At 40.4% G+C, this 27,747-nt stretch overlaps 2 protein-coding genes across 2 annotated transcripts; one reads left to right on the forward strand and one right to left on the reverse strand.

Moving 5' to 3' along the window:
• Positions 1 to 347: 347 nt before the first annotated feature.
• Positions 348 to 5,717, reverse strand: srsf3a (serine and arginine rich splicing factor 3a). The gene is made up of 7 exons (XM_062546188.1): positions 5,477 to 5,717; positions 4,827 to 4,879; positions 4,379 to 4,589; positions 4,110 to 4,244; positions 2,539 to 2,577; positions 1,579 to 1,665; positions 348 to 811 (listed from the first exon to the last, which is right to left on the reverse strand). Exons 2-7 carry the CDS (start codon positions 4,831 to 4,833, stop codon positions 784 to 786), a joined length of 507 nt encoding a protein of 168 aa, XP_062402172.1. The 5' UTR covers positions 4,834 to 4,879; positions 5,477 to 5,717; the 3' UTR covers positions 348 to 783.
• A 7,312-nt stretch (positions 5,718 to 13,029) lies between these two features.
• On the forward strand, positions 13,030 to 27,675 carry fkbp5 (FKBP prolyl isomerase 5). Its single transcript, XM_062546193.1, has 11 exons — positions 13,030 to 13,251; positions 17,772 to 17,895; positions 21,627 to 21,771; positions 22,152 to 22,294; positions 22,684 to 22,798; positions 23,008 to 23,164; positions 23,575 to 23,665; positions 23,881 to 23,964; positions 24,324 to 24,509; positions 25,266 to 25,505; positions 26,042 to 27,675. Exons 1-11 carry the CDS (start codon positions 13,223 to 13,225, stop codon positions 26,129 to 26,131), a joined length of 1,404 nt encoding a protein of 467 aa, XP_062402177.1. The 5' UTR covers positions 13,030 to 13,222; the 3' UTR covers positions 26,132 to 27,675.
• The last annotated feature ends 72 nt before the right edge of the window (positions 27,676 to 27,747 follow it).

The raw sequence follows: 27,747 nt of genomic DNA on the forward strand, positions 1-27,747 counted from the left end.
GACCAAATACAACGAGTTCCATTTGTTTTATGCATAGCCTAGTGCCTTGCTTGCTGTTCTCAATTCCAAAATGAACGCAATATTTTATTTTCTACTTGCATAGCAGGTAAAACTAATTATTTAACTGGGTATTCAGGTATGTCTTTCAAAATAAACAGCATTGTTTAGCTTTTATGTTCCCCCTAGGCATTTTACATATAGGTTCATATTTATCAACTATATTCCTACTAAAAGTGTTGATGTGCATCACTCAGCTTTGCTTTGAATGCTGATGACATTCACTAGCTGTATAATAGTGATGTCATTAACAAAGGAACTTCAATAAAAGGAAAGAATGACACTAAACATCACTGAAACATTTTAATTCAAATATAGAGAAACATTCAATGTATTGATAAATAATAATAATAATAATACAAAATAAATCTATGGAGTTTCAGTATGAACAAGGCAATGGTGGCTGCTAATGGCAAACATAAAAGGTGTAAACCAGGTAAGCAAAATGTTCTAAATCACTGAACTAGCAAATGGGAGGTGTGCTATAGAAATAACCGTGAATTTTGATATTTGCATACAGTAAACATAGGAAGGCTTAGACAGTCTCATATTGTTACGGCGAAAATGAGAGACAAGGTAACACACACACACACACACACACACACACACACACACACACACACACACACACACACACACACACACACACACACACACACACACACACACACAATCACATCCTTCTGGACAGTTCTTCTACAAGGAACTAGTGGTTCCTCGCCATTTTCATTTCCTGTCGTTGGACCTAGAACGACTAGAAAAGTGAAAGGTTATTAGTATCACCAGATGGTGGGAATTCAACCTGGTTGAATTCTACTTCAAACAGGCATGGCAAAAAGACAGCACGGTAATAATGACAATTGGTCTGTTTTAACATCTGTGTTACATATTCTGCTTAATGGCTTCAGGGAGAGTCCAGGATTTGATCCAGGAGAATAAAAAAGGGCAAAAGTGAGTAGCGTGGCTAAGTAGGGGCAGCCACTTCGGAAACTTCATGCTTGTATCCAAAGACCTTTTTGGAATATTTGTTAAATTTTTATCTAAACAAGTTTAAATAGCTGAGCCACTTGTGTAGATAGATATGTGGGATATTATTCGCAATCAGGGGCGCAAGACAAATTCTAAAGGACCGAGGTCATGCATGAAAGAATGGCGGCTAATCTTAAAGTGCCGCCACGCTGTCACACTTTGACGGAAGCCCAGATAAGCATTCAAAGTCTGCAAAACTGGAAATAAACTGGCAAAGGAAGAAAACATCAAGTGAATATTAGGTGGAAAGACGTTGGATTTTATTTTGTGTCCTCCAGTGTACTCTGATAGAAACAAAACAATTAGACTAAAGTACTGCTACAGGAATATAATGAAAACAGAAGTGGGGGCAGATCCTCTGAAATGTACCAATGTAGGGGAACTTTCAAAACAAGCAGTGCTTAAGAGTTTACACAATGACCGTCACCATTTCAGAACAAAAATGAGTCTTGCCTTTCGACATCCTCAAACTCACATTGTTTCTCAACTCACCTCTTTGACCTTGAAAAGGACCTCGAAGGCTTGTGGTTCCCGTCACGAGAGAGCGACCTCTCCCGCCTACGGTCTCTGGACAGAGACCTGTGAATAAAAAGAAAAATGAATAAAAACAATGTTTGCAATAGAGATACCTTTAATGGATTATGGGTAGAGGCTGAAATGTGAGAAGCCTGTGATTGGGGTCATCCCATTCTTTACAACCCCAAATCAGATAAATGTGGGACATTGTGCAAAATCCTAATAAAAACAGAATGTGGAAATATGCCGGCTGTTGCATGGTAGTTGCAAGTCTACCCTAGCATTTCTGAACTAAATATCAAATTGTGCATATAAGAAATGGTTATCAGAAGTTTTCCTGAGCCCATACAATGATTTTCTTTACAGAAAAGAGGACACATATAACTCCTCTCCTAGTTACTCTCCACTTGCTCCCTATAGTGGCCAGAATAAAATTAAAATCTCTCACTTTGGCTTACAGCACACTGACTGGATCTGCTAAAAACGCTAGATCAAATACAAGACTCTTTTCCTCTGTGGTTCTTTGTTGGTGGAATCAGCTGTCCGGTGCTCCCCCATTTTTGTGATATCTTTGGGTCTTTCAAGAGGGCTCTAAAGGCACATCTGTTCAACATGCACTTAGTTTACTAAGTGTTTCTTATGAGTTATGGTTTGTATTATCATTAAGTTAGTTATTTTCATTAAGCTAATGATCAAATTGACATTTCTGTTTATTATCTTTTTTTGAAACGTGTTGCTGGCATCAAATTAAAAATGAACATATTTTCATAAGTCAGATTTGTCATTTTCAATATTAGATATGTTGTCTAAACTACTAAATATGAGTTTATGAAATTTGCAGATTATTACATTCTGTTTTTATTCACATTTTACACCACGCACCAACTTTTTTCTGATGTGAGGTTGCAAACTTTTTGTGTAAGAGAACAAGCTCACCTGCTGCGGCTTCGACTGAAGCTCCTCCTCCTCGGTGATCTACGTGAAGGATGAGGTAGAGAGAGAAATGTTACAAGAAAATGTCGTATTGTATTGCCCAACTTAAGCATACCACTCAGGTCTCTGCTACCTGTGGGAGGAAAGTTGCTCCCTGAGACAATGACAGAAGGGAGACCAAATGTGGACCCATTATGTGTTTGGATTTAGAGATTTTACTTCCTTGTTTGGCCTTCTGCTTATGCAACACAACACTGAAGATGATGGGTATATATTGCATGACTAATTGTAAAAGTTCAGTGTTGGGTGAGACAGATCAAGTCCAAACAGGAGTTGAGGGATGTTGAATTTACCTCTTCAAACCCAAATTGTGCACACATCCAGCTACTTCTCAAACAGAGCAAATTTGTCAAGACTGGGGAGGGGATTCTAATTAATATGGAAATGCTACCGTAGTTTCGATTTTTTTTCAATCTGTAATATTATATAAGTGGCTATAAAAAGTAGAACAAAAATGTGTGGTAGTGTATAAAAACCAACTTACTATTTTCTCAACAAGCTACAGAGGATATGATGCACGGAAGCCAGTTTGACCATCAGACGGGTAGAATTTGCAGGCAGAATTTGCCAGATGGTTGTTACTGTGGTTGGTGTAGCTGTTAACTTTGTCGACTGATATGGCTGGCTGAAGAGGTACATTTTGAGCTCTGATTGGTTAGCTGTTGGACAGCTGCTGGTTGGCTGTGATGACATGTGGGGAAGCTACAACGCTGCTGACTGGCTGTGGTTGTAGGAAGAGGAGGAGGAGGAGGAGGAAGAGGCTGAGAGTGGCATGCTCTGGAACCGCTGGCGGTTTTTGTTTTGGGCCATGCGTGGGTCATGTGAGCTGATTGGGGCGCGGCGAACGGTCAGCGGCCACGTGATGGAGAAAGGAGACTAGTTGACAGACTCAGACTCAGAGGGTGAAGAGGCATGGTGATGTCTCTGTAAGGGGGGGGGTCATCTTCATTAATATATATGTATAAATTAATATATTAATAAAAATACAGAGCCGAAGCAAAAACACAAGCAGCACCAAAATCACAACACAGACAAAAAATAAGCCATTGTCTGCTGCACATAGTTTTACATCTACAAGTATTGACTTATCTTAAGAAACGGTCTTGATTATTGGAAATACCTTGTGGTCCAGGCAGATCAGAGAGGGTCAGAGATGGCAATGTATGATATTTGCTTGGTCACACTAACACAAGGTGGACGCGTCTCAAGAAGCAGGTTTACTAGTGATCTAGCAACTTGGCATGGTAGTGCAGGTGCATGTGAGGTGTCTCCCGCAGGCCTATCTGCCTTATCAATGAGTGTGTGGGTCGCTTTTCTAATCAAGTTAGCTAAACTTAGTAAACCAGCTTACAGAAATATCCCTACTGATGCCCGCCCACCCACCCTTCCCCCCCAGGACTGAGCTGATTGGGATGAGCCTGTGTAAAGGTCATTGATGGGCCATGTCCACGGGGAGGGGGAGGGGACTGCACAGAGCCACAGACCCATCTTTAGTGGTGGTTGAGAAGCATTACCGGCGTCTAGGGGGTGGACTGCGTCGCCTGTAGTCATCACGTGGACGCCGGCTCCATGATGGAGGTGGTCCTCTATTCCTTGAGCGTTTCTCTCCGGTGGACAGCTCTACTCTCACACGACACCCACACAGTGTTCTAGACAGCAGCACAAAGGGGATTAGCACAACTGCAAGTAGCGCTGTTCTAAGAATTTCAGAATGTCAAATTCACCACAAAACATAATTAGTTCAGGCAGGACTGCTTTTGTTTTCTACTTTCATGAATGTTACCTTCCATCCAGTTCTCTCACAGCGTCCGTGGCATCTCTGGGGTCCTCAAATTCAACAAAGGCAAAGCCTGGAGGATTTCTGGCCACCCAAACACTACGGAGGGGGCCGTAGTAGCCAAAGGCTCTCTCCAGTTCTGTCTTATTGCCGTTGTTCCCAAGATTGCCCACATACACCTTGCAATCAAGTGGACAATCTCTGTGCATTGTGGGATCTACACGAAACCCAAATTAAAGTTGAATCAAGCCCAAAACGTGAAGCGACACTGAGATAAAACAACCACATCATAATCTTCTAAACTGCTGATGCATCTGCTGGTCAGTGTGGGATACATTTCCAATATCATACTCACTACATTCGTTTAGTTAGAGACAAAACAAAGTCACGTGTTGGTCCAGCAGCGAAAACACAACAGTGTACACTGTACACAAATCACTCATCACATACTTACCTCCCATTATTGTTCAGTCAATTGCAATAGATGGGTGCACAAATTGTGATTATCTGAGAGGAAAAAGCATAATATTTGACTAATTTCTCGCCAATCCTATGTGCAGTTGCAGGAAATCACATTGACAATCTCGACCAGTTAACGTTCGAGGAGAAAACAAGTAGCCTAACGTTAACATTTGCATTCAGATAGTAAACCTTCAGTTCCAATGAAAAGATCGCTACGAGTGAAATAAGGCGATAAATTAAGAATCTAGTTCATGTTAGATCGGCTTGTTGTAGAATAACGTCAGGCCTACTTATTTTGATAACGTTATCTCTCGATAACTGTCTGACTGACTGACTAGTAAACACACCACCACCTGCGGAAATGCAAGACAACAATCACTCAGTGATATTTACAGCGTACTTCAGTTTAATCAAGTAGGAAACCATTTAAACAACTACTTTTCGATGTATCAATACTCGTGCAGACTGACCTTTTGCAAACATAACAAACTAGGCCCGACACGTCCTCTAGTAATGTAACGTTATCTAGGATAGCGTTGCTAACTTTAGCTATCTAACCTTTACTACTAATTAGCTTGACGATACAAATCAACCCAGATAGCTAGAGCTCCTATTATTCTAACTGTGTCTGCTGTCACTCACCGCAAAAGTTTGGGGCTCTAGGCCTTCAGCAAATTCACTTCTGAATGCCGTGGTGGTGCAGGGGTGCAGGTTACCTCCAAACAACCATAGATGGGTGCCTCTCATTCGTGTTTTATCTATCCTCCCTTCCGACCTCGGTCTTCGTTCTCACTGATCTAGATAAAGAATGATGGGGCGGCAACAATGGGATAGTCTATCCAGTTGAAATTATGGATCAGTGGGAACGAGTCAGGAGGACTGAGTATCGAGGATCGAGGAGGGATGTTGAAAGCGGTTGAGAGCTGAAAGTGAAACGATGTGTACGAATGGTTACAGCGCCACTAAGAGGGTAGGAGTTGTAAGGATTTATGAGAACTTGTGGTAGGCTACAGTTTAGTAACCTGACTCTTTGGCATACTGTATGTGAGCAAGCCAAGTAGAAGTAGAAGCAAGATAAGTAGGCTATAGCACATTTCACATTTCCTACACAGACTTAGCCCAGTGTGCTTTAGGACTACATAAATAAAATAAATCAGAACATAAATAAAAACAAATAAGAGATTATAATAAATATATGTTTACATGTACATAATTTCTATTCATAGTAATAATAGATATATCTAAATATATATTCGGTTACATTGCATATAGCCTATCTATACAATTCTTATTACTAGGCATATAATGTACTGCTAGGCCTACTACATCTGCACTGTTCATACATTGTCCATATCACATTCTGCTCTTATAAGGTACTGCTAATACACTGCACATTTCTATTTAATTTATATTACTCTCTAACCCACCTTCTGTAAACCAACGGCATTGTGCACGGCACTATTTCTTGTCCTGTGCACCACCTACTTGTACATTGCACTTTCTGCGTTTTTGCACTTCTGGTTAGACGCAAACTGCATTTCGTTGTCTTTGTACTTTGTAGGCTACGCACAATGACAATAACGTTGAATTAATCATCTAATAATTTGTTGTAAAGTAGCATAGGCCTAAATACATAGTATAAGCATAAAATGAAAACATAGTGAGTAGGCCTACTGTATGTATGTCGTTGAAGGCCAATGTGAAGGTCACAAAAATGTCAGATAAATGACATTTTACCATATGTCCATAACCTAGTTTAAGGATATCAACCATTAGACCATTCATAAGCATGGAAAACATTGCATTTTGATAAGCCTAGGTGAAGTTGTGCACGGTTAAAATAACAATTAGTATGCAGCTGACATGCACTCACCACCCACTCATTGTTGTGGCTGAACCTAGGGAAATAAGCCTTATTGCTTATTTAGAGAGATGCAATAATCTTCCCTCAATTTCAGTTACATGTATTTCACAGTGTACTCATCAAAGAATAAACAAACAAAGAGACAAACATAAACAAATCAATAAATGTAAGATGCATAATTAATGACTAGATGTATTTTGAGTTAGTGTAAATAGTGTAAATGGCTACATGCTGGAGTTAAGGTATGCACATTGGAGGCCTTGGGACCGTGAAAAGTCCCCTCATGTTTGTGAGATAACATCTCACTCATCACATCCTCTGACCCTTCTGGGGCAAAAGTTCAGTGCTAGAAAGGATTAGGCAGAAGCAAGGGGATTGCATAACACAGATGTCTCATACGCAAACAAAGAGCTTTATGCTATTCAGTTTTACTTTGTGTGTGTGTGTGTGTGTGTGGTGGTGGTGGGGGGGGGGGTTGTCTCTGTGTGAGAGTATCTCTTAATCCTCTTGTCTCAGTTTCTCGTTGCTTTTCATATAGAGGTTACAGACACAGTTATCATGTTTTGATGAGCTATTTTTTTTTAATCTGAAGTAATCACTCAGCGGTTGTTTTCTCTTTAAGCGTCTGAGACATCTTTTCCCCTTGTAACCGCACACAGAACAGTGTGTTTTTCAATCAGATTAGTACAGCACACTCTGTTCTGCTGCACTTCCTGATGACTGGGTATCCTTGCATGAACTCGCCCTCGTGCTCTCTCTCTCTCTCTCTCTCTCTCTCTCTCTCTCTCTCACTTGCGCTCTCTCTCTCTCTCTCTCTCTCTCTCTCACTTGCGCTCTCTCGCTCTGTCTCGCTTTCTTTCTCATGCATCCACTTACACCCACAGACATCACACATACACAAGCACACACACACACACACACATGCGTGCGCGCGCGTGCACACACATACACACACACACACACACAAAATTTTGAATGTTAAACCTGTTACTGTGTTCCACAAATTGACTATTGACCTGAGCAACCCCATATCACAAAACTTGACCACTCAATACACTTGCAGCATTAGACTTTAAATATTTTAAAAGATGGACTGCAGATAGCCATTTCCCTGACAAAGCAGAGTGATTCAGAAATCCATTTAAACTCAGAAATCCAATAAGCACTTAAAGAGTTTTGAAATTTGATATCAGTTCAAATAGACTAATAATTGAACATATTTGAATATTGTTTCCTTGTGTCCTGTGATCATGAATACACATTGTTCAGACACTAAGTCAGCATTGCTTACTATACATGCTATAATTATCAAAAGCCCTCTGCTCCAGTACAATAATGCTTGACTTCTTGCCAAAATTGTGGTACTCAAGTACGTCATGTGAGACAGCACATATTTGCTTTCTTTTGGTGCACTGGTATGCCTTTTCAATCTATCACCAGATCTCTGGGTTAAAGGGTCTTTATGTGCACAACCAGTTTGTCAAACTATGAATACGTAGACGTACACATATAGTGACAAAGAATCCATTAAACTGATTTAAGACCGGATCTTAATCTAGAGCCCTGTTCATGTGGATTTGTTATGCATTTGGGCTTTGGGCCCATACACAAACTCACTGTAAACAGTTATTTAAAAAGAAAAAAAAAAAAAAAAAAAAAAAAAAAACTGTGGACATGGAAAACGGTTTTGGATTGTGTTGTAAAGTTTTCTCATTCTTTGACATATTTTTTTAGCTTTCCTCACCATCTGTTTGATTGACAGTGTTCTTGACAGCCTTTAATAGCTATTTCTGCAAGGGAAGAAAAATATTTTTGCTTTTGAAAATACCCAGCTACGTGTGGACATAGCCTAGGTTTCATGTAATTCATTCTCAGTGGCATTACCGTAGAGCTGATTATTAGCTAAGCCCTCTAGTAGGGGGATAGGGACTGTTGTCATTGGCTACATGTATTGGTTCACTGACAATGACGGAAACATTTGCATGAATTGTAAATAAGAATGTATCAATCGGGATGACAGCAATTCAGCACAAGCTGATGGACATAAGAAATATGTTTTACACACCATACTGTATAATTTACAGCCAACATTTACCATTTTATGTGTGTACTTTACTCTATAGATCAGATGTAAAATTCCCCCACTTTTCCCTGAATTTCTCTGTCAAAAACCTGAATTTCCATGACCTACTTAGAATGAATCATACAGATCAAATATAGTTTAGAGTAGCCGTTTAGCATTCAAGAATCTTTTACTTTTTTTTAGGGTGGGAGATGAAGTAAGCTAATTACCAGATACGTACACCAATTCTTCGTGGATACTGTATATACATTAATGTATTTTGGCGAGTACATTTTAAACTATTACTCAAAATTCCCTGATATTGCATGACTTTGCCTCACAAACTATCCAATTCCATGACTTTGCATGTCTGGTGTAATCTATTAAATTTCCATGATATTCCAGAAATTCAACCATGGCGGTCCATATGTGTTCATTATGTTCTTTTGTGATTGGAGCCCCAAACTCTGTGATAGTGTACAAAAGGCTTTAACAGCATAATGTTGACGAATATCTCATGCACACATATCTGCTATGAAATTGTACTGTTGTTTAGCATGGCATAGCTATTGTCTTATGCTGTAGCTTGTTTGTGTCCTAAATGAATATCACACAATATAGCAGCCTTCACTGTAGCAAATTAAGTCCGATAAAAATTTAAATTCTGGTCGACATTTTTGACATCAATAATAATATTATTAAAGGGCTGGATATTACATGTATATTTATGGTAATTGTTTTCACCATGAGGATTCACCCATATCTAACTAAGCAGGGAAATAACCTGGAGTATGTTACAAACAAAGGGGGTGTGACCACTTGTTCCAACTCTGTACGAATATTCTTCCTTCTATCCTTCTAGAGGATTGTTAATCTGAAGGACCCCGACTTGCACCTTCCCAAATGTTATGCTACTCAAATAGTTTCTGAGTACTTGGAGGATCCAAGCAACAATGGGAAAGTGTATAAATTCCTCTATCCCTGCACACCTCTATCTAGACAAAGAGTCACACCTGGGAGTAAGTGGTGCACAGAAAGTCTTCTATTCAAAAATCTAAATCTAGATCATTTACAGACAAGAGTACATACACATGAGTATTGAACATAAGAAATATAGCATGGACACATACAGCAATGATTGACAACTCTTTCACAGTGCTCTGAGACCTCGAGAGAGATATGTGTAAAATCACCTCAGAATCAGTTTTAATCAGAATCAGTTTTAATTGGCAGAGTATACTTACATATACAAGGAATTTGACTTCAGTAGATGTTAAAACTCTCAGTACATTTAACAAGTAGACAGGTAAAAGTGCAAATAGACATAGCAACATTCAAACAACAGTAATATAGACACAGACTGTACAATAGACAACAACCACATAGGCACATAGACATCACACAATATCCAAAGGCATAGTATCAGAACAATCCACATGAGGTGGTGTGTATATAAAGTGCAGAAGTAAAGTGCAAATGTATGCATGTAATGAGTGCAAGATGCACCTGGGTTGATATGTGTGTAATGTGAGGGATAAGTTGGTGAATGACCAAGGAGGGATGGCCCCAGTTAACTGCAGTTCAGTATAATGATGGCAGAGGGAAAGAAGGGAAAATGACAATCTAATTTGTAGTTTGGATGTAGACCCTTCCTCTTACAACTGAAAATATAATTTATCATTTGAAGTTCATTTGTTCACATGAAAAAACATTGAGAGGAAAGAAGATCGAAGTCTCACTTTAGGCCCCTTTTTACACGGCGTGACTCTTTTTAGTCTGCAGAAGTGTTACCACTCTGCTCACACCACACAGCAGCCTGGTCAGCAAAACGAGCGACACAACTGAGGTGTTTACTGGCCCCGGCAGTGGCGCAACTGGCTGGGGCACCTGCACCGTGCGCTGGCGACCCGGGTTCGATTCCCGCCCCGTGGTCCTTTCCAGATCCCACCCCGACTCTCTCTCCCACTCGCTTCCTGTCATTCTCTCTACTGTCCTGTCCAAATAAAGGCATAAAAAGCCCAAAAATAAATCTTTAAAAAAAAAACAACAACTGAGGTGTTTACCAATGGGAATGATGTATACCATTGACTGTCAGATGACAGCAACAACAAGTCCCCCAGAGGTTTCCTGATCGGAGAGAGTGGGTGCCTCTCATCATGCCTCCTCGATCCTCGATGCTCGATCCTCGAGGGGCGTTCCCACTGATCTATAACTAACACTGGATAGACTATCCCATTGTTTCCCCCCCATCATTCTTTATGTAGATCAGTGAGGATCGAGGCATCGAGGAGCGAGGGAGGACGTATAAACGCTGCATGAAACGCACCCAGTGTCTTTGCGATCTTGGTTCCTATACTACAACTGAAGAGGAATGGAGGAGACAACCTAATTAAAGCCTGCTACAAAAACAAAATCACAAAATGTGGCCAAATAAATGGTGCTCTTTGTGAACTTGTGAACTAAACCAAATAAAATAAAAAATATATACACAGGTGTATTGTGGCATATTAGCCAGTAATTTGTTTCCCTCAGACACCTCTGCAGTGGGAAGTAAACAAGTGAGAAACCTAGGCAACCACAGTCTGAAAGCACACAAGCGACATCATTTCAGCTACATAGCAACGGGAGAGGAGCAAGTCGGCAGATACAGTAGGCCTATCTGAATGGGCCTTAAGACAATTGAGTGCCAGGGAGGTGACAAAATGATGAAGAAATATTCAAAATGTTTTTTCCTAGAAAATAGAATATAATAGAAATAGAAAAACCCATCAACACTAAGACATCTTAAAGACACGCAAGAGTGCCTTAAAGGTACAATAAATGATATGAAACATACATTTGCATATGACACATTTAATATTTGCTCTCAAACACCAAACATCAGCACCCTCCCCAAACTCCCCTTCCTTCCCCCACCCAAAATACAGCTAACACAACACCTATGTCCATAACTGGACATGGGGAACAGTAGCATACATTTAACAGTAATCTGAGCAGAATAAATCCCGAATAAACTGACATACAGTTGGCAGTACCCCCATATATTCTATTGACTTACATTTCTTTAATACTGTAAATGGTAAATTGCATGTCTGCATCTATTTGCAGCTTTGTCAAAGGATGTTTAGTGACCTGCTTTGTTGGTCCAAATGATGAAACCAACTGGCAGCGGCATGAATTAATTAAATATAAAGTTGCATTGTATTGAGTTAATTTGTTAATTTATAGTCTAATGACAGAGCTGTCAAAGGTAGCTTACCAAACGGCCGAGAGACAGATACTGAAAGTGTTTTTGGTGAAGGCCTATTTTCTTTGTTGAAAGTGTCACCAGTGAAGGAGTTGTGTCAGACACATAATTTATGTCACAATATGTGTACTGAATTCTAAATAACTAGCTTATAACCAAAGATCATAGAGCGCGTAGCGCTCTATTTTGCTTATAACTAACCATGATTAGGTATGTTAAAGCAGTGCCCAAGTGTATGATTAATAAAATGGCACCTAAAACACAAGTGCTGGCTAAAGAAATGTCTGATTCTTATAAGTATGTGGTCTAGATTTCCACCGTTCATATGCAAGCACCAATTAAATTCCTGATCAATAAAACAACATCTAGGCGAATTCCTAGAGATCTGCAATGTAACAGTCCACATGGGTGAATGTAACAGGCTACCTGTTACAACGACCAAATGAACCAACAAAATTACGAATTAAGCAATAAAACTAGCCTAACCTATCCAAAATAAAGGATGCTTAATGGTTCGGTTAAAACATAAACATAAATAATCAGCGTTGTTTTCAAACGAGTAAGTGACATCTTTCACCAAATATGCAAATTGTACAATTGTTTCGGACGGCGAAAAGGCATTCCTAGTCCTTCCCGCACGGCATGCCAGATGGCATTTTTTTTTATCACTCCTATTAAACTACTGGAGCCATAAAACGCGACGTTCATGCTGTAGGCTTCGAGCGGTATATCAGAGGCGTGTGCACAGTACAGCCTGTTCCCTACATCGGCACAGCAACCGGCACTTCACGGGTTACGGGTCAGGGTGTCTAGTAGGACACTGTGTTCTCATCAGCGCAAGCTACAGTACAGCCGGAACATTGTGTTACTCTGTGGATACTTTCCAAGACCTGCCCTTATAATTTTTTCTTCACTAAATCGCCCTCCCCCTCCTTTTCTCCGCCTCCTACCTCGTTCTCGTCTAGTTTTCCCTTCTCCCCATGTGGCTGTGATGGTACCGAGTCGTATATTTGTGTACGCGCTTACGTGTGTGTGTATGCGCGCGTATGCATGTGTTTGAGATGGGGGCTGCGGTCTGTCAGACTGCAAGTGGAACACAAAGTACCTTCGGTTGGAGAGGGCGGGTCGAACACAACGTTACCGCCAGCGTCGTGACACTACTAGTACAGGCTGCCGGCGCGATTCCCTGAAGTTACATTACGGATATAGAACCACATGAGAGGCAGAAGCGAGAGAGCCAGTTCGTAAGTCGTTTTCTTCATTAATTGCATTATGCACATTTACACGTATAGCCTATTATGTGTCTCTTAAAGCCTGATAGTTATTTCAGATATTCTGAAAGGACATAGCCTAGCCTGTCAGGGATGATACAGTGTATCAGACCAAGTAATTTAACGTATTATTTAGATGGAGAGCTTAGAAAATCACATCCCTACCCCAGATATAGAGCTAGATATATATTTGGTATATTGGTGTGTTTTTATTATACGTTTCTAATTTAAGCTATGCTGACCTCACAACATTGAAAGGAGTTGAAGCCTTGTGTGGACTATTGGTGTATTTTATTATAAGTTTTAAATTTAAGCTACTCACTGACATTCCCAAAATTGAAAGGTGTTATAGCCTATCTGTGTGCCTATGTTAATAGATCATTTACAACGCAATAGAGAAGTAAGAGTTTAAGTGCTCATTAAACCCAAACCAAGCCCAGCATAGTGCTCTCTCCATTCAATCTTTGACACACACACACACACACACACACACACACACACACACACACACACACACACACACACACACACACACACACACACACACACACACACAAACACACATGCTCACACATGCGCACACTGACACACACACACACACACACACACACACACACACACACACACACACACACACACACACACACACACACAAACGCACACACACAGGGGTCATTTCAGAACACAGGCTGCTGCTTCTTCTTCCAAAAACGCCTTTGTCCTACACATGTTCCTTCTGTAGTATTTTTGTTCATTCTAAAAAAAAAAAGACTTTTCAAAGAATTGTTGCAGATTCCTTGCAGGGTCATTATTGCACTAGTTCTTTAGATGCGTTAATTCACACATTTTTGGAGGCAAACCTGTTCTCTTGTCACTTCTGTATGTGTCCCTAATGCTACATTCTGGTTGCGGTCTAGGAATTGATTAACTTTTCTGTAATAGTGTGAACCAAGCAGTGAAATCATATCTAAATCAGACATTTAAGTAAATTTGATTGAAATGGCTCATTGTTTTGTGCTCAACAATTGTTTTCCCCCTTTTAAATGGATATGTGACATTTATAATGCTTTGTAAATGTATGGCTATGGATATCCCCTGTGATATGAATAACACTAGCCTACTGTAAAGAAGGCTGTGCATTTGGTTTATCTGTCAATCATTGTCATAGATAGGAACCTATAACTGACTTTTCTCGTAGGCTATATCAAGAGTGTCAGGATTGCATTTGAGATCAGAAAGGCAAAGACTCAAAGCATTAATGGTTTTCTTTGGTATATACCTGATGGTATGTGGTATCTTACGAAGATTGATTGTATGATTTATTTTTTTATGGATAACCGATTGTCTTTAATAGCTGATCTTTAAGATTACCACACAATGATGTGGTCTATTGTTTTAGGCTTTCAAGGCATTTCGACTATATATACTCGTGTCATGAAATTTCCGAGTGTATGCAAGAAAGCATTTAATTATTTGTTTATTATTTTGTTTCTGTGTTACATCACCATAAACAAAACTGTTATAATCAGCTAGATAAAGGGGCGATGACTACCCAGAAGAAGATGGGGTCTTCCCTCGTTGTTTGTGTTTATAAGGTTGAAAGTACATTCACTCCGGTGTGAAACAGTCTGTGTATGTCCAGATAAACATTGAAGCATTGACTTTGTTATTAGGATCCCTGAGTCATAGCCTGTCTGTACTGGCTGGCCACGAGTGTCCAGAACTGACTGTTCTTTACTCTGTTGCTGTTCTTTGTTTCCTCATCTTTTCCTGAAAGCTGAGTGGAACTGATATTTACGCAAAGTACAACCCCCTCCTCTCTCTCTCTCTCACTCTCTCTCTCTCTCTCTCTCTCTCTCTCTCTCTCTCTGTCTAGCAAAGACATTTAGTGTACTGTATGTTCTCATTGAAAATCCCCCTGTTTTATCTGGACAGAGAAGCCTATTTTTGAATGCAAGCACAGTTTTGCTAATGTCGCCTGTGATATAGGCATTATTAGATCAATGACTCGGGATGGATGTATAGATGTTCAGGGTGATATCATTTCATGTTGAAAGGCTGGAAGAGCTATTACATGCTAGATGTCATTTTAAAGAGAGCATCTCTTGTGTGACAGTGGATGTTCATTATACCATCATTTTATCTGTGGTCTGTTGTGAAGCAACAATGATGCTTTGCCAGTGGAAGCTAATGTTGAGTTGGTAGAGTTAGTTTGGTGAACGACATCAGATTGTGCCAGGAACTCTGAATAGAGAGAACATACTGTTCCACTGCACACACTCTCAAGCTTCAGTAGTGTGGTAACAAACACACACGCACTGTCTCTTGCTGTGTGTGTGTCTCTCTCTCTCTATCTTTCACACACACACACACACACACACACACACACACACACACACACACAGACACACACACACACACACACGCACGCACACACACACACGCACACACACACACACACACACACACAAAATACTCACATGACGAACAGGCATTTTCAACCTGTTCAGTTTTATTTTAGCAAAAGGATCGATCGATCACAGAGGCAAATACCGTTCAGGCATCCATGGAAACATACTGTAATACTGTATGCACAAGCATACACATATATTCACCTGTAAACAAATGTATGAGGGCCTACACATGCACACCGTTTTGCCTAATTCAACATCGTCAATAGTTGGATTTGTCACGTGAAATACAATTCTCTCATCAACAGATTGTCTAGCTGATCAGAATAAAGAATTGTTGGATGCAGTTTGTTAAGTTTTCAGATAATCTGAGTCAGTAATAATAATAATAATAATAATAATAATAATAATGATAATATGTTTAATTTTGATAGTGCTTTTCAAGACAACAGAACAGACAACAATACTTAGACTACATGGACACACATTTATTGCTTCTGTTTCTGTTGGTGTCTGCCAAGGTGTCAAAATATTCTAATAGATTGATATATTTCTGAAATGTACAGTATCATGTTTGAAAACACATAATATGGCCTGGTACCCAGGATGCAAAATCACAACTCTGTATAGCATGTGAAGAGGGTCAATACTCTTAAAACTTCAATTCCGAAAAAAATGCACGGGCTTTTTTTTTTTTCAATAGAGTATAATTCTAGTCATGTTACACAATGTAAATTCCAGTCAATGTCAACACTTTAACATCAAAACAATGGATATGTTTTTCCCAGAGCATGTCTAAGTTAAGATGTTCCCTTGCCTTTTCCTGTAATTGTAAACTTGGATAGTGAAATCCACTTGCTGTGAGAAACATCTTGTCATCATTAGCAGCAGTTTAGTAACTATGTAGTATCGGGCCAATGCATAAACAATATCAGTAATCCTCTGAAGAATTCTGGCAGACACTGCGAGTTCTAGTGACAGTTTAAAAACGTGTCAAATGTCAATCTGGGTCTGGTTAACTGCTCTCAAGGAACGCACCCATGTAGAATGTCAAGTCAGGCAAAACATCAAATATTGACATGAAAAAATGATTTCTTATGTGTATGTAGTACACTTGGATTTGTTGCCATATGCAGCATAGTAGAGTTTGATCAGACAAGTTAAGAAAATTATTTTGCTCTCTTACTGCTCTCTGGGTCAGTGCTCTTAGCTAGAATGGCACATTTGTTCTTTGTGTTTTTTCTTTGTCTTTTTCCCACACTGTTGGATAGGATTGGCTTTTCGCTTTTTGAAATGAGTCAGTCAAGAAAAGGTATTAATATTTGCTTGCCAATTGTAGAAAGCTGAAGACAGAAACAGACACTGCTTCAATTGCCAATCTGCCCCTTGCTGTCGTAATTATCATAGTGAACGCACTCATGCACTCAAATGAGGTATTGTTAGTATAGAAGTGGGCCAATTGAGACTCAATGAGAAGGTGTTATTGAAGAATCTGAGAATAGAATAAGAGAATTCTTTTTAATAGCACATACAGGGAATAGTTTTCTAGGAATTCAGCGCAAATATAATTTGCACAGATGAAGTGAGAGATATGCCACTTCTTTAAATAGAGGCTCTTGCGAACGAGATGTCCTAACCGTGACTCAGTTAGGGAAGTTAGTGTGTCTCGGGGGGGGGGGGGGGGGGACCCCCAGTCACAGCGTGTACAGATATCAAAGAGTACGAGAGAAGTCAGTGTACACACAAACAAATGATAATGCCACTGATCAGATGAGGAACTGGTTGGATGAGCTACAGGATATTGATGGAGACACGATAGAGGAGATAAATAAGATACAACCGCTCGATATAGTTGCACAACACAAACACCCAACATAATAGACTGAGTAACTTCACTAGGGCATGTTTTTCAAAGCATAGCAACATATTGTTTCAATAGAGTTTGTTTTTCAAAGCTTATCTAAATCAATCCTGATGCTACGGTATGGTAATTTTTTTTCAGCCCAAAAAACTCATTTGGTGTGTGTGAGTTTGTGCTACTGTCGATGGATACATGTGTGAATAGTCTTTGTTTATTTCCAGGGGTAGCGGGACTACAGAAATGAACACGCACAGGGGCGAGTTTACAGATGGGCGGTCCATAGCAGCACTCTTTGCCAAAGAGGGTATTGACATCACTTCGAACAAAGATAAGGGTGTTTGCAAGGTAATCTTACTATTTTTTTTTTTTTTCAGAACACGTGACGTCTTTTAAGATATCACACACTTGACTCTTTGATGTATATTCACAGAACTCAGGCTGGCTGAGGTTGACATGCTATGCTTATAAGTAAAATAAAAGGTATCTGATGTGATAGAAAAAGAAATGTCTTGTTTAGTTGAAGCTGTATCTGACAGATTAGCTCACATCATTGGGCTTGTGTCACAGATTCAGAATTCACCTGTGCATTTCCTTGGGCTGCTCTTTGGAGACCTCCCAGTCAATAGAAATTGGGAACACAATGTTCTGCAGCAGGGGAGGCACGGAGCGATGAACATTTTTGCAGGTCACTGTGTGACTAAGCCGCAGTGTTCTGCCACTGAGACAGTAATGGGCTTGTTAAAACAGATGCTTGTGAAAACAGTTTGACAGATGTCCATTAGATGCCAAAAGGTGGAGTTACATGGCAATAATGTAAGGACCCAATCTCATTAATCAGGTTCTTAATGTGCTTGCTATGTTGTTGAGCACATATTTTGCCCGTGTTTGACCTTTGTAGGGGGTGGATTTGAGATATTTGTGAGGAGATATTTTGTTTTGCTGTCCTCATCTCGTACAATGATGCAAATCTTTATTTACACATATGTACATTTTCATGGCTTTGAGATATGGTACCATTTACAGATGCCGTGAAAAATCTCCCATCATGTCTGATGTATTCTGAATGTTCAGTTTTATATGTGTGATAGTGTAGAAAATAGTCATATTCTACACTATTACATACATATCTTAACAAATGTGAATAAAAGAGGGAGAGCTACAGGGATATGGTACAAGAGTAGGCTATGTGAAGAGCTCTTTTCCAAAATGCTATAAATCCATTTTATTGGGTTCATGTTATTTAATTGTGGATTTCAGGTAATACTAAATACATGAACGTAATGTTGGGTTTTTTAGATTGAGAAGAGATAAATTACATAACAATAACCCAATTACAGTTTCACTGAAATTACCTGGAAAAAAGGAAAAAAAAGATGAATGAAAATGCATTAACATGATGGATATAGCGTTTTGGAACAGAGCTCTTCATGTCTAACACATGGATAAACATAATTTTAACACAGGATAAACATCATTGCAACATTGGCAACACAGCTTTGGGTGGCATGATTAGGTGTATCCCTAATCCCTTATAACGTATGGTTGCCAGTTTTGGTTGTTCAGGATTGTTCAGATTTAGTGCAGTAGCCCAAGGCCTACAAGTGAGTGAGACAAATACAAACACGTGCCAACACACACAAGCCTGTAACTGATTCTATGAATCAATGTTTCAATCATTGCTTTTTCTTGAATAAATGTAATCCAAAGGATGTTGATCAGTAGGTATATGTTGCAGTTAAGTTTCTTATATTGATTGATGTTATGTCATTATAGTTTTTGTGGGATTATCACTAAGACTTATGTAGGTGACAAAAGAATGATTTGAATAATTGTAAATTAGTGATTAGAGCTCAAATAGACTGAGAAAATCGAGTGAAAACACACAAATACACAAAGGATATTAGTTGTTTAGTTTCTTCTCTCAGTTGGTAATCTACTGTTGTAACAATAGATTATTTGACACAACAGTTGTTGTAATTTGTTCAAGGAGGCTTGGATGTGTGATGATAGCTTTGGGCATTGAAAAGTTGATGTGCAGTCACACTAAATTAATCAGCCACTGTTCGTTGAAATATTCCTGTTAGTGCACAGTATTTAGGGATGAAATCAAGCAGAAATGTTTTCTTAGCAACATACTCAGGTTCTACGTAGTCTATGAGATTAATCTCTCACTGTTTATCCTGAGTTAAGATGTTCTTCTCTGCTCTCTTGCATGAAAGGAGATGACATTTACAGATAAGCCAAGTGGATAATAGGAGAAATTTAACCTTTCATTTCAGCCTGAGGTTTCAATCTGGATCTATTGAAGCATACACAAACCAGGTCAAACTGTACAAAACCGCTAAAACAATGTTTTGTCACTATTTGTCTTTTCCTTAAAAATTGCACCCCTTTCCTTAAAAGTCACACAGCAATGGCTCAGTAGCATCGACAGCCAAAGTCCTGTCCGTAATGGTACAAAAACAACCTATTTTCACCAAGAAGGACCTGTCGACGAATGTCCGAAACAACCCACCAGAAACTATTTCCTGTTGCTTAGTGCCCTCATAAAAAAACTTATTTTTGTGTGTTTTCTTTTATGGAAGTATAGTATGTACTGCTGCAACTGACAAAATGCGAGTGTGGATTTGAGCAGGTGCCAGCTGTGTAAGCAGCATCACACCGATGGCCTCTACCACATGTGTGGGAGGGAGGGTGGTTGGCCTTGCAGACTCTGAGCTAAGCCTAGGGTCCCGTGGCCTTAATCTGGACTGCGGAGAAATCCAAAACCACTGGTCAAGTAGCTGCAAGGGCCATGCAAGGACATGGAAGTGAAGTTAGGGAAGAAGTGTGGAGTACAATATGAAATGGGACCATGTACTGTAATGCTTTTCAAGGCAATCAATACATCTTGAAGTCAGTTTTAAATGTATTGGAGAGCGGAACAAAATCTAGAGTTGGAATTGCCCAATTTTAGAATTTTTGGCTGATCAGTGTAAACTGGGGGCACCCAACTTTATTGATTTTATTGATTGATATTCTGATAGCTATATGTGTCTATAACAAAAATGCATGATGGAGATCATTAGTAGAGTACATAGTATGCAGGTAGCCATACACCCGATTTAACTATACCCAATGTCAAAATGTACAGTAGGCCTATCAACCATGCAAAGTCATGAGGAGACGGGAAATGTCCAAACCCATGTTAGACCTCATCCTGAGTATATGCTTTCAGGAAATACATGGTTTTGGTTTTTGAATCAGTTTTCCCTTAATGGCACAGACCCAAAGGTACAAGCCATATATCCGATTTACTCATACCCTATGTACTGTATTATGAACATGCAGGAAAGTAAAGGGGAGAGTGAGACATGTCAAAATCTTAGTTCACACCCTGAGGGTATATGCTTTCAGGAAATATATGGTTTAAGCGGTTGGGATCCGTTTTCCCTAAATGGTACAGCCCAAGAAGGTATCAGCCGTATACTCTATTTACCAATACCCAATGTATTATGCATGGACACTGGACAGCATACTAATGAGGAGGGTGGGACATTTCTTGTGTCATGTTAGCTCACATCCTGAGGGTATATGCTTTTATATGGTTTACATGGTTGAATCCGTGTTCACTTCATGGTACAGACCAAAATGTTTTAGGTGTACACCTAAAATTTTTCTCACCTAATCCATAAAATCCAAGTCATTTCAATGGGATTCAGATTGTATGAGCTGTAGAAGGAAAATGTTAAGAAATGTTAATATTTTCCTCATGAGATCCAGAAAGATGATGTTGATATTGTCCTGTCACATGTTGGTGATCTCACCTGATTGGATAGCCATCAGCTATTCAAAACGGCAACATATCAGTTACCACATTGAAGTTCCACACAAAGTGTGGTGTTCACTATAATGGCATGGCAGATGATCAGTTACAAATCAGTGTCATGAATGTACTATATCAATGTGGAACCACAGCATTATCCTCAATATGGAACTGTAACCACACTGTAAATGAAAATGTCAGCTTCTGTCCTGAAGAAAAGTAGGGTTGTTTGACACATGTCTGTATCTCTGTTCTTTCCCCTCTCACACAGGTGGTGAGGAGACAGGGAGCACAGGGGGAAAGTCCCATGATCGGTGATAAGGTGTTTGTTCATTACACTGGAAAACTGCTCAATGGAAGGAAGTTTGACTCAAGCATTGATCGCATGGAGCCGTTCAGCTTTAACGTGGGAAAAGGTGGGACATTTGTGTCATGTCAGACGCAGTGTGTGTGACCTGTAAAACTCATAATGAAAGCCCTGAGCAATGTCCCAGTATATTCCTAATATCATTGCAAAAACATGACTGCATGAAACGGTGTATTTTATCACTTTTAGGAAACAGGTGATAGCATCTGCCATTATTTGCACAAAATTGTTTTAGCATCAGCGCATGGATGTAGAATAATAATAGTGATACAGGATTGAGCACTGCGTTGAGCTTTTGCGTTCAACACATCAGACATCTACTGTAAATCTGCCTAATCGAACACCCATGTGACTTTACTTTCAATGATGCCTTTTTGTCTTCGGCTGATGCCGATACTGAGGACTCTTCTGTTTGTGTTCCTGCTGTAGGCCAGGTGATTAAGGCCTGGGACATCGGTGTGACCTCCATGCAGAGAGGGGAGGTCTGCACATTTCTGTGTAAGCCAGAGTACGCCTATGGCAAAACTGGCAACCTCCCCAAAATCCCCCCGAACAGCTCACTAGTGTTTGAGGTAAGGGCCTCTCCTCCTCCCCGTGAAGAGAAGAACCAAGCATACAGAGTGTAGCCTTGCAATATCACTTCCATTTGGAATATTTTATATTGAACGGTATTAATCTACTAACTAACTGAAAAAGTTATGTATTATTAGATAGATATTGACACAATATCTGAAAGGAGCTACCGTAGATGATTCATGCCTGATAAGCATCGCTACTATACTCAATCCACTACTGGGATGGTTTGGTGTTAGAGGTTGAATGAATATCTGCACCCTGCGCTTAAACCACAATAATACACGAAGGAGATGGAAGATCTCTCATGGCCACATCTTTACTGCACTTTACTGCACTGATTCTAGTTTTTGACTCAGCATTTGATTGGGGGTGATATTTCACTCAGGTGGAGTTGCTGGACTTCAGTGGCGAGGAGTTGACGGAAGATGGGGGCATCGTGCGGAGGATAAAGGTCAAAGGTTCAGGCTTCACCAATCCCAACGATGGAGCAACGGTCCAGGGTGAGGCCTCTCAAGCCATTGACAAAGCAGCCCATATTTCTGTTACATAAATGGGCTTACAGTAATATGACATAGCATATTATGAAAGCCATTTGCCGGTTTCTAATTGAAGTGCTCCATTGTGTTAGACTGAGAAGCATAAGTTAAATGCTATCATGATTAAGGCACGCATCCAACATATAGATGACGGTTTGTCTGTCTATCCCCAGTACACCTCGAGGGTAGTTGTGGAGGTCGAGTGTTCGAGTCGCGGGACGTGCGCTTCATCGTTGGAGAGGCCGAGGACGTCGGGGTGCCCTTGGGAGTGGACAGGGCCATGGAAAAGATGCAGAAGGGAGAATGCTGCCTGCTGTATCTCAAGTCCAAGTACGCACCGTGCTCTTTAAGGCGGGGATCACACTAGCCAGCGGCAAGCGGCAGGTTTCCTATTGTTCTCTATGGTTCGGCAGCGCAATGGTTCAACTTTGAAGCGCAACGCTCGGCTCGTCACAATCAGTTTTGGAATGTTTAGGTATTTTAACCAATCAGATTCGTCTAAGGACGTAGCAACAAAGATTGAACTTAGGAACGAGATAGGATGTTTAGATGTATTATTATGGTCTGAGCGTTGCGTTACGCTTGCCGCTGCCGCTTGCCGCTGCCGCTTGCCGCTTGCCGCTGGCTAATGTGATCCCCGCCTAAGTGACGTGAATGACACTGTATTCTGATTCCGCTTCTGATTAGCCATACCGGTTTGAAACTATGAGAGATGTGATTTTCTCGATCGTTTTTGACAGATACGGTTTTGGAACTGAGGGGAAACAGAAGTATGACATTGGACCAAATGCTGATCTGGTATATGAAGTAACACTCAAAGACTTTGTAAAGGTATGATATTTTTTTTTCTGTGAAAAGCTGTTCTTCTGTTCAAAAATAACAGTGCAAATGTCAACGTTTGTGCCACATTGTATTATATCAAATGACGGTCTGTATCAGTTATGCATAAGACAAGGCACATTGGTGTAATCAGTCACTTACTGCACTTGAACAAGGTATTGACAAGGTATTGACTGAAACACTGATGGATATTTCTGCACTTTTAGGCCAAAGAATCTTGGGAAATGGACCTGAATGAAAAACTTGAACAATCGGTTTTGGTCAAACAGAAAGGGACTCATTATTTCAAGGTAACACCAAGAGTGAAGCTTCTGCTGTTAAAACTGAGAATGAAAGTGAATTTGGCAACAGGATGTTGTATATATGTGTGTGTGTGTGTGTGTGTGTGTGTGTGTGTGTGTGTGTGTGTGTGCCAGTTACAGTAGAATTGTGTCAGTTACAGTTGATCACAGTTTCCCCACATAAAAAACCTGCCACTCTGTTAGAGCTAGTGAGAAAACTGCGGTACATTTCATTTTAAGGACACAAAGGCATTCTTGGACAAGTTGAAATAGTATACCTAAAATCCAGCGAATGCTGGTTTCAGCACAGCGCTGAAGAATATCGATGACAAAGTGGAGTGACAGATTCTCATGTGTCCTGTCCACAGGCCTGTCGATACCACCAAGCTGTGATCCAGTACCAGCGCATTGTGTGTTGGCTGGAGATGGAGTGTGGAGTGAGCAAACAGCAGCAACAGGCTATCCAGGACCTGCTGCTTGTAGCTCACCTCAACTTGGCGCTCTGCTACCTTAGACTGCAGGAGTACTCACACGTGATTGACAACTGCAACAAGGTACAAGACCACTTCTCTTCGGACATCATATCCAGCACCTCGCCTTCCTGTGTCCCCTGCAGCTGAATTCATATCTCAGGATCTAGATTAGGCCTACTCCCTCACCAGCATTGTCTGTAGGTGTTTTGTAAGTGGCTCAGTAGGTTGCAAATCTGCACCTTCCTGTTGATTTTATTGCATATATTGTGGTGAAGTGAGTGGTGTCTTGAGATTTGGCCAATGGTGCCCATTCAATTAGAATAGTGTAGAAAGTGATTGGATCAACTTGTAGATCTGGCAAGATCTAATCCCACAACCCGTAGTTAATCAGAGCCAGTTGGCACATCAGACTAAACCCATTATACTGAACCCAGTAGGGAAAAGGGACATAGCTTTTCCCCAGTAGCCATGGCAACGGTTTGATCAGTTTTCCCTCTACATCAGTTCTGAATCAAATAATCCATTAGGCTGTATATCTCTATATTGTTATATTGTATATGTTATAAATTTACCCTTTAAACACTGATTGCTCAGAAGCTACCCTCCTTTTTGTCATAAGCAGAACCTTATAGGCTACAACTCACTGATTGGTGGTTAAAACCTGCACCTATACTGCCTCTTTGTCTCTAGAGTTCCTAGACTTTAATGCATGAAGTTGGAAAAGGTGATGTACAGTATACCTTGGCTGGTCTAGACTAGAAAAGCAGCTTAAGGAAAGTAAGGGATTATGTGTCCTCGGAGCCTGGGGCATTTAAAATCGATGTCCCTATGTTACAGGTGACTGAAATCGATGCTGACAACGAAAAGGCCCTTTATCGGAGAGGGGAGGCTCGTCTTCATCGGAACGAGTTCAGTTTGGCAGTAAAAGATTTCCGGCACGTTCTCCAGGTGAACCCCTCCAATCGTGCCGCTAATTCTCAGATCACTGTCTGCCAGAGGAAGATGCGTGAGCACCATGAACACGACAAGAAGATCTATGCCAACATGTTCCAGAGGTTTGCGGAACATGATGCTAAGGTACTTGAGATAAAGAGTTTTATGTTGCCGTCTGCAGACTTCTGTTAATCTCTGTGTGACTTGTCTTATCCTAGTCTGCTGGAGCCACAGTGCTCCCGTGAGCAGGACACACTATTACTGTACTATATCTCAATAGTACACAATACTCAGGTGCTCTGAAACAAATGTGTTTGTTTATTGTGTGTATTTGTACAACAGTGCATGTGCAGGAAGCCTTTCACTTCTATTACATAATACAGTGTGGTGAATCTGGCTCCTGGCTACCACACAATTAAATGAGTATTAAAATCGAATCAAAGTTTGCCATTACACAAAAAAAGTGGGGCCAGCCTACTTTTATAATCCAAGCCATGTAGTACCTAGCTGCCTAGAAATGGGAAAATAAAATAGCACATTCCTTTTTCTAGCGTTCTGTAGATTATAAATTCTTAAAGGAGGACCAAGCTGCTTGTGTTATCATCTGTCATCACTGGCTTAGCTTGTGTGTCCTGTCCGTTACCTTCTTGTAACCTTGTGTGACCTCTGTGCCTCTGAAGGTGGCCCGGCTAAAGAGGAAGCGTGATGGCGGCATGGCATGCGACCTCAGCAGTAAACGAAAACACCGCAGAAGCCAGGACTGCTCCTGATCCAGGGGGTGGAGGAGCGCAGGGTCCATTACCAAAGCCACAACCCCAGAGGAGCGCAGGCAGGCAGGCAGGCAGGCAAGGGGCCACGTACCAGGGGCCTGACCTCACCCAACACTTCACACTGAAGAAGCTGGGGGGGCAGCAGCCTGGGAATAATGGAACCCCATACCCCTCTCTGCCAAAAACAAACAAAATAAAGCAAATCAGCCCTGACCCCACCACTGGGATAAGGGGACGCTCCAAAGGGCATTCTGTCAAAGACTCTACGTGGCAAACAAACAAAACAAGACAAAACTGGGGAAAGCTTGAAAAACTGCACATGGTTCCTACATGTCCTCTTGCAAATACCCTCCTTAGCCGCTTTGCCTGACCGATCTCTCTGTCTGGCTTTTTCTGTGTAATTTATAGTTAAATATTGCATTACCTGAACGATCTCTTAATAATTTGTTATGCAACTGTGTGGATGCTCCAGATTTAGTTTGGCTTAGATGCAGTATTTTTTTTGTTATCTGTTTGTTTATTTAGCACAAAGGGACGAGGTGTCTGTCAGCTGGATGGACATGAACCTGGTTGTTACAAACAGTGCATTGACATCAGTATGAGTATGACTATCTAGTATGTAGGATACAAGATGCCGTTCAGTTGACACTGTTTAAAGTGTTAACAGTTCTCTCTTTTATGCAGACAAGTGCACTCTTTCCCAAGGGAAAAAAAACACACACAAACGTGACTAGTCATGCCTGACATTAAAGAGCGACTCTTCTGGGACTATGGACGTGCTTCAGTGTCAGTGAAAGATCCAGACGCTTCTCAAGGCCCTTTGGATTGCTATCACTGACTCACACTCACTCATCAGCTGTGAGCATGAGGGAAAGCGCCGGTTTCTTGGCATGTTATTTTGGTACAACCAGATGGTCAAAATGGGCACAAATGTTCTCCAAAAACAAACAAACAAACAAACAAACAAACAAAAAAACAACAGGCAGCATCAATCTTATTGAAACTTTGATAGTTTGGTTTATATGACCCTTTGACTCCTGTAGTGGCAGATGATCTCTCTTCCAATGTGTCCTTAAACTCTGCTGCACTCTAAATGAGTACTGCTCTCATTTATACTCATCAGATATAGTGTCATTTGAACTCTCTCATCTGATTGGGTAGTTTACATCAAGTGCTGTTTGTACTGATTCCATTCAATAATGTATTTTGTTGATCAATGAAACTGTTGTTCTAGTTGACACATTTATTTTGCATTGGTCGGTTATAAAGTGTTTGGGTGTTTACAGCAGTTCACGGTAATCAAAAAAAAAAAAGAGAGATTCAAAGCCCACTGCCTTTTCCTTATTCAAGGCTGCTGTTTTATTCTGTGTTCAGATGTTTGTACAATCTTTTCAGAGCTGTTTCAGAGGAGACATCAAATTCTTCCTCTTTCCTTTCTCTATTCTGTTTACGTCTGTAATGTTTTGTGGTTCTTGTTTTTAAGCTCTTGCTCTATTGCCTTGGTCATCAATAACCACATGATTACATGCATTAACTTTTCTTTACGTTGTTTCAGTTGAAGCTTTTTCTCAAGAAAGGAAATAGTTATTGGTGTAAATACCTTGGAATACTAAGGC

This window comes from Sardina pilchardus, chromosome 9, assembly GCF_963854185.1.
Source record: "Sardina pilchardus chromosome 9, fSarPil1.1, whole genome shotgun sequence".
Classification (NCBI taxonomy): domain Eukaryota; kingdom Metazoa; phylum Chordata; class Actinopteri; order Clupeiformes; family Clupeidae; genus Sardina; species Sardina pilchardus.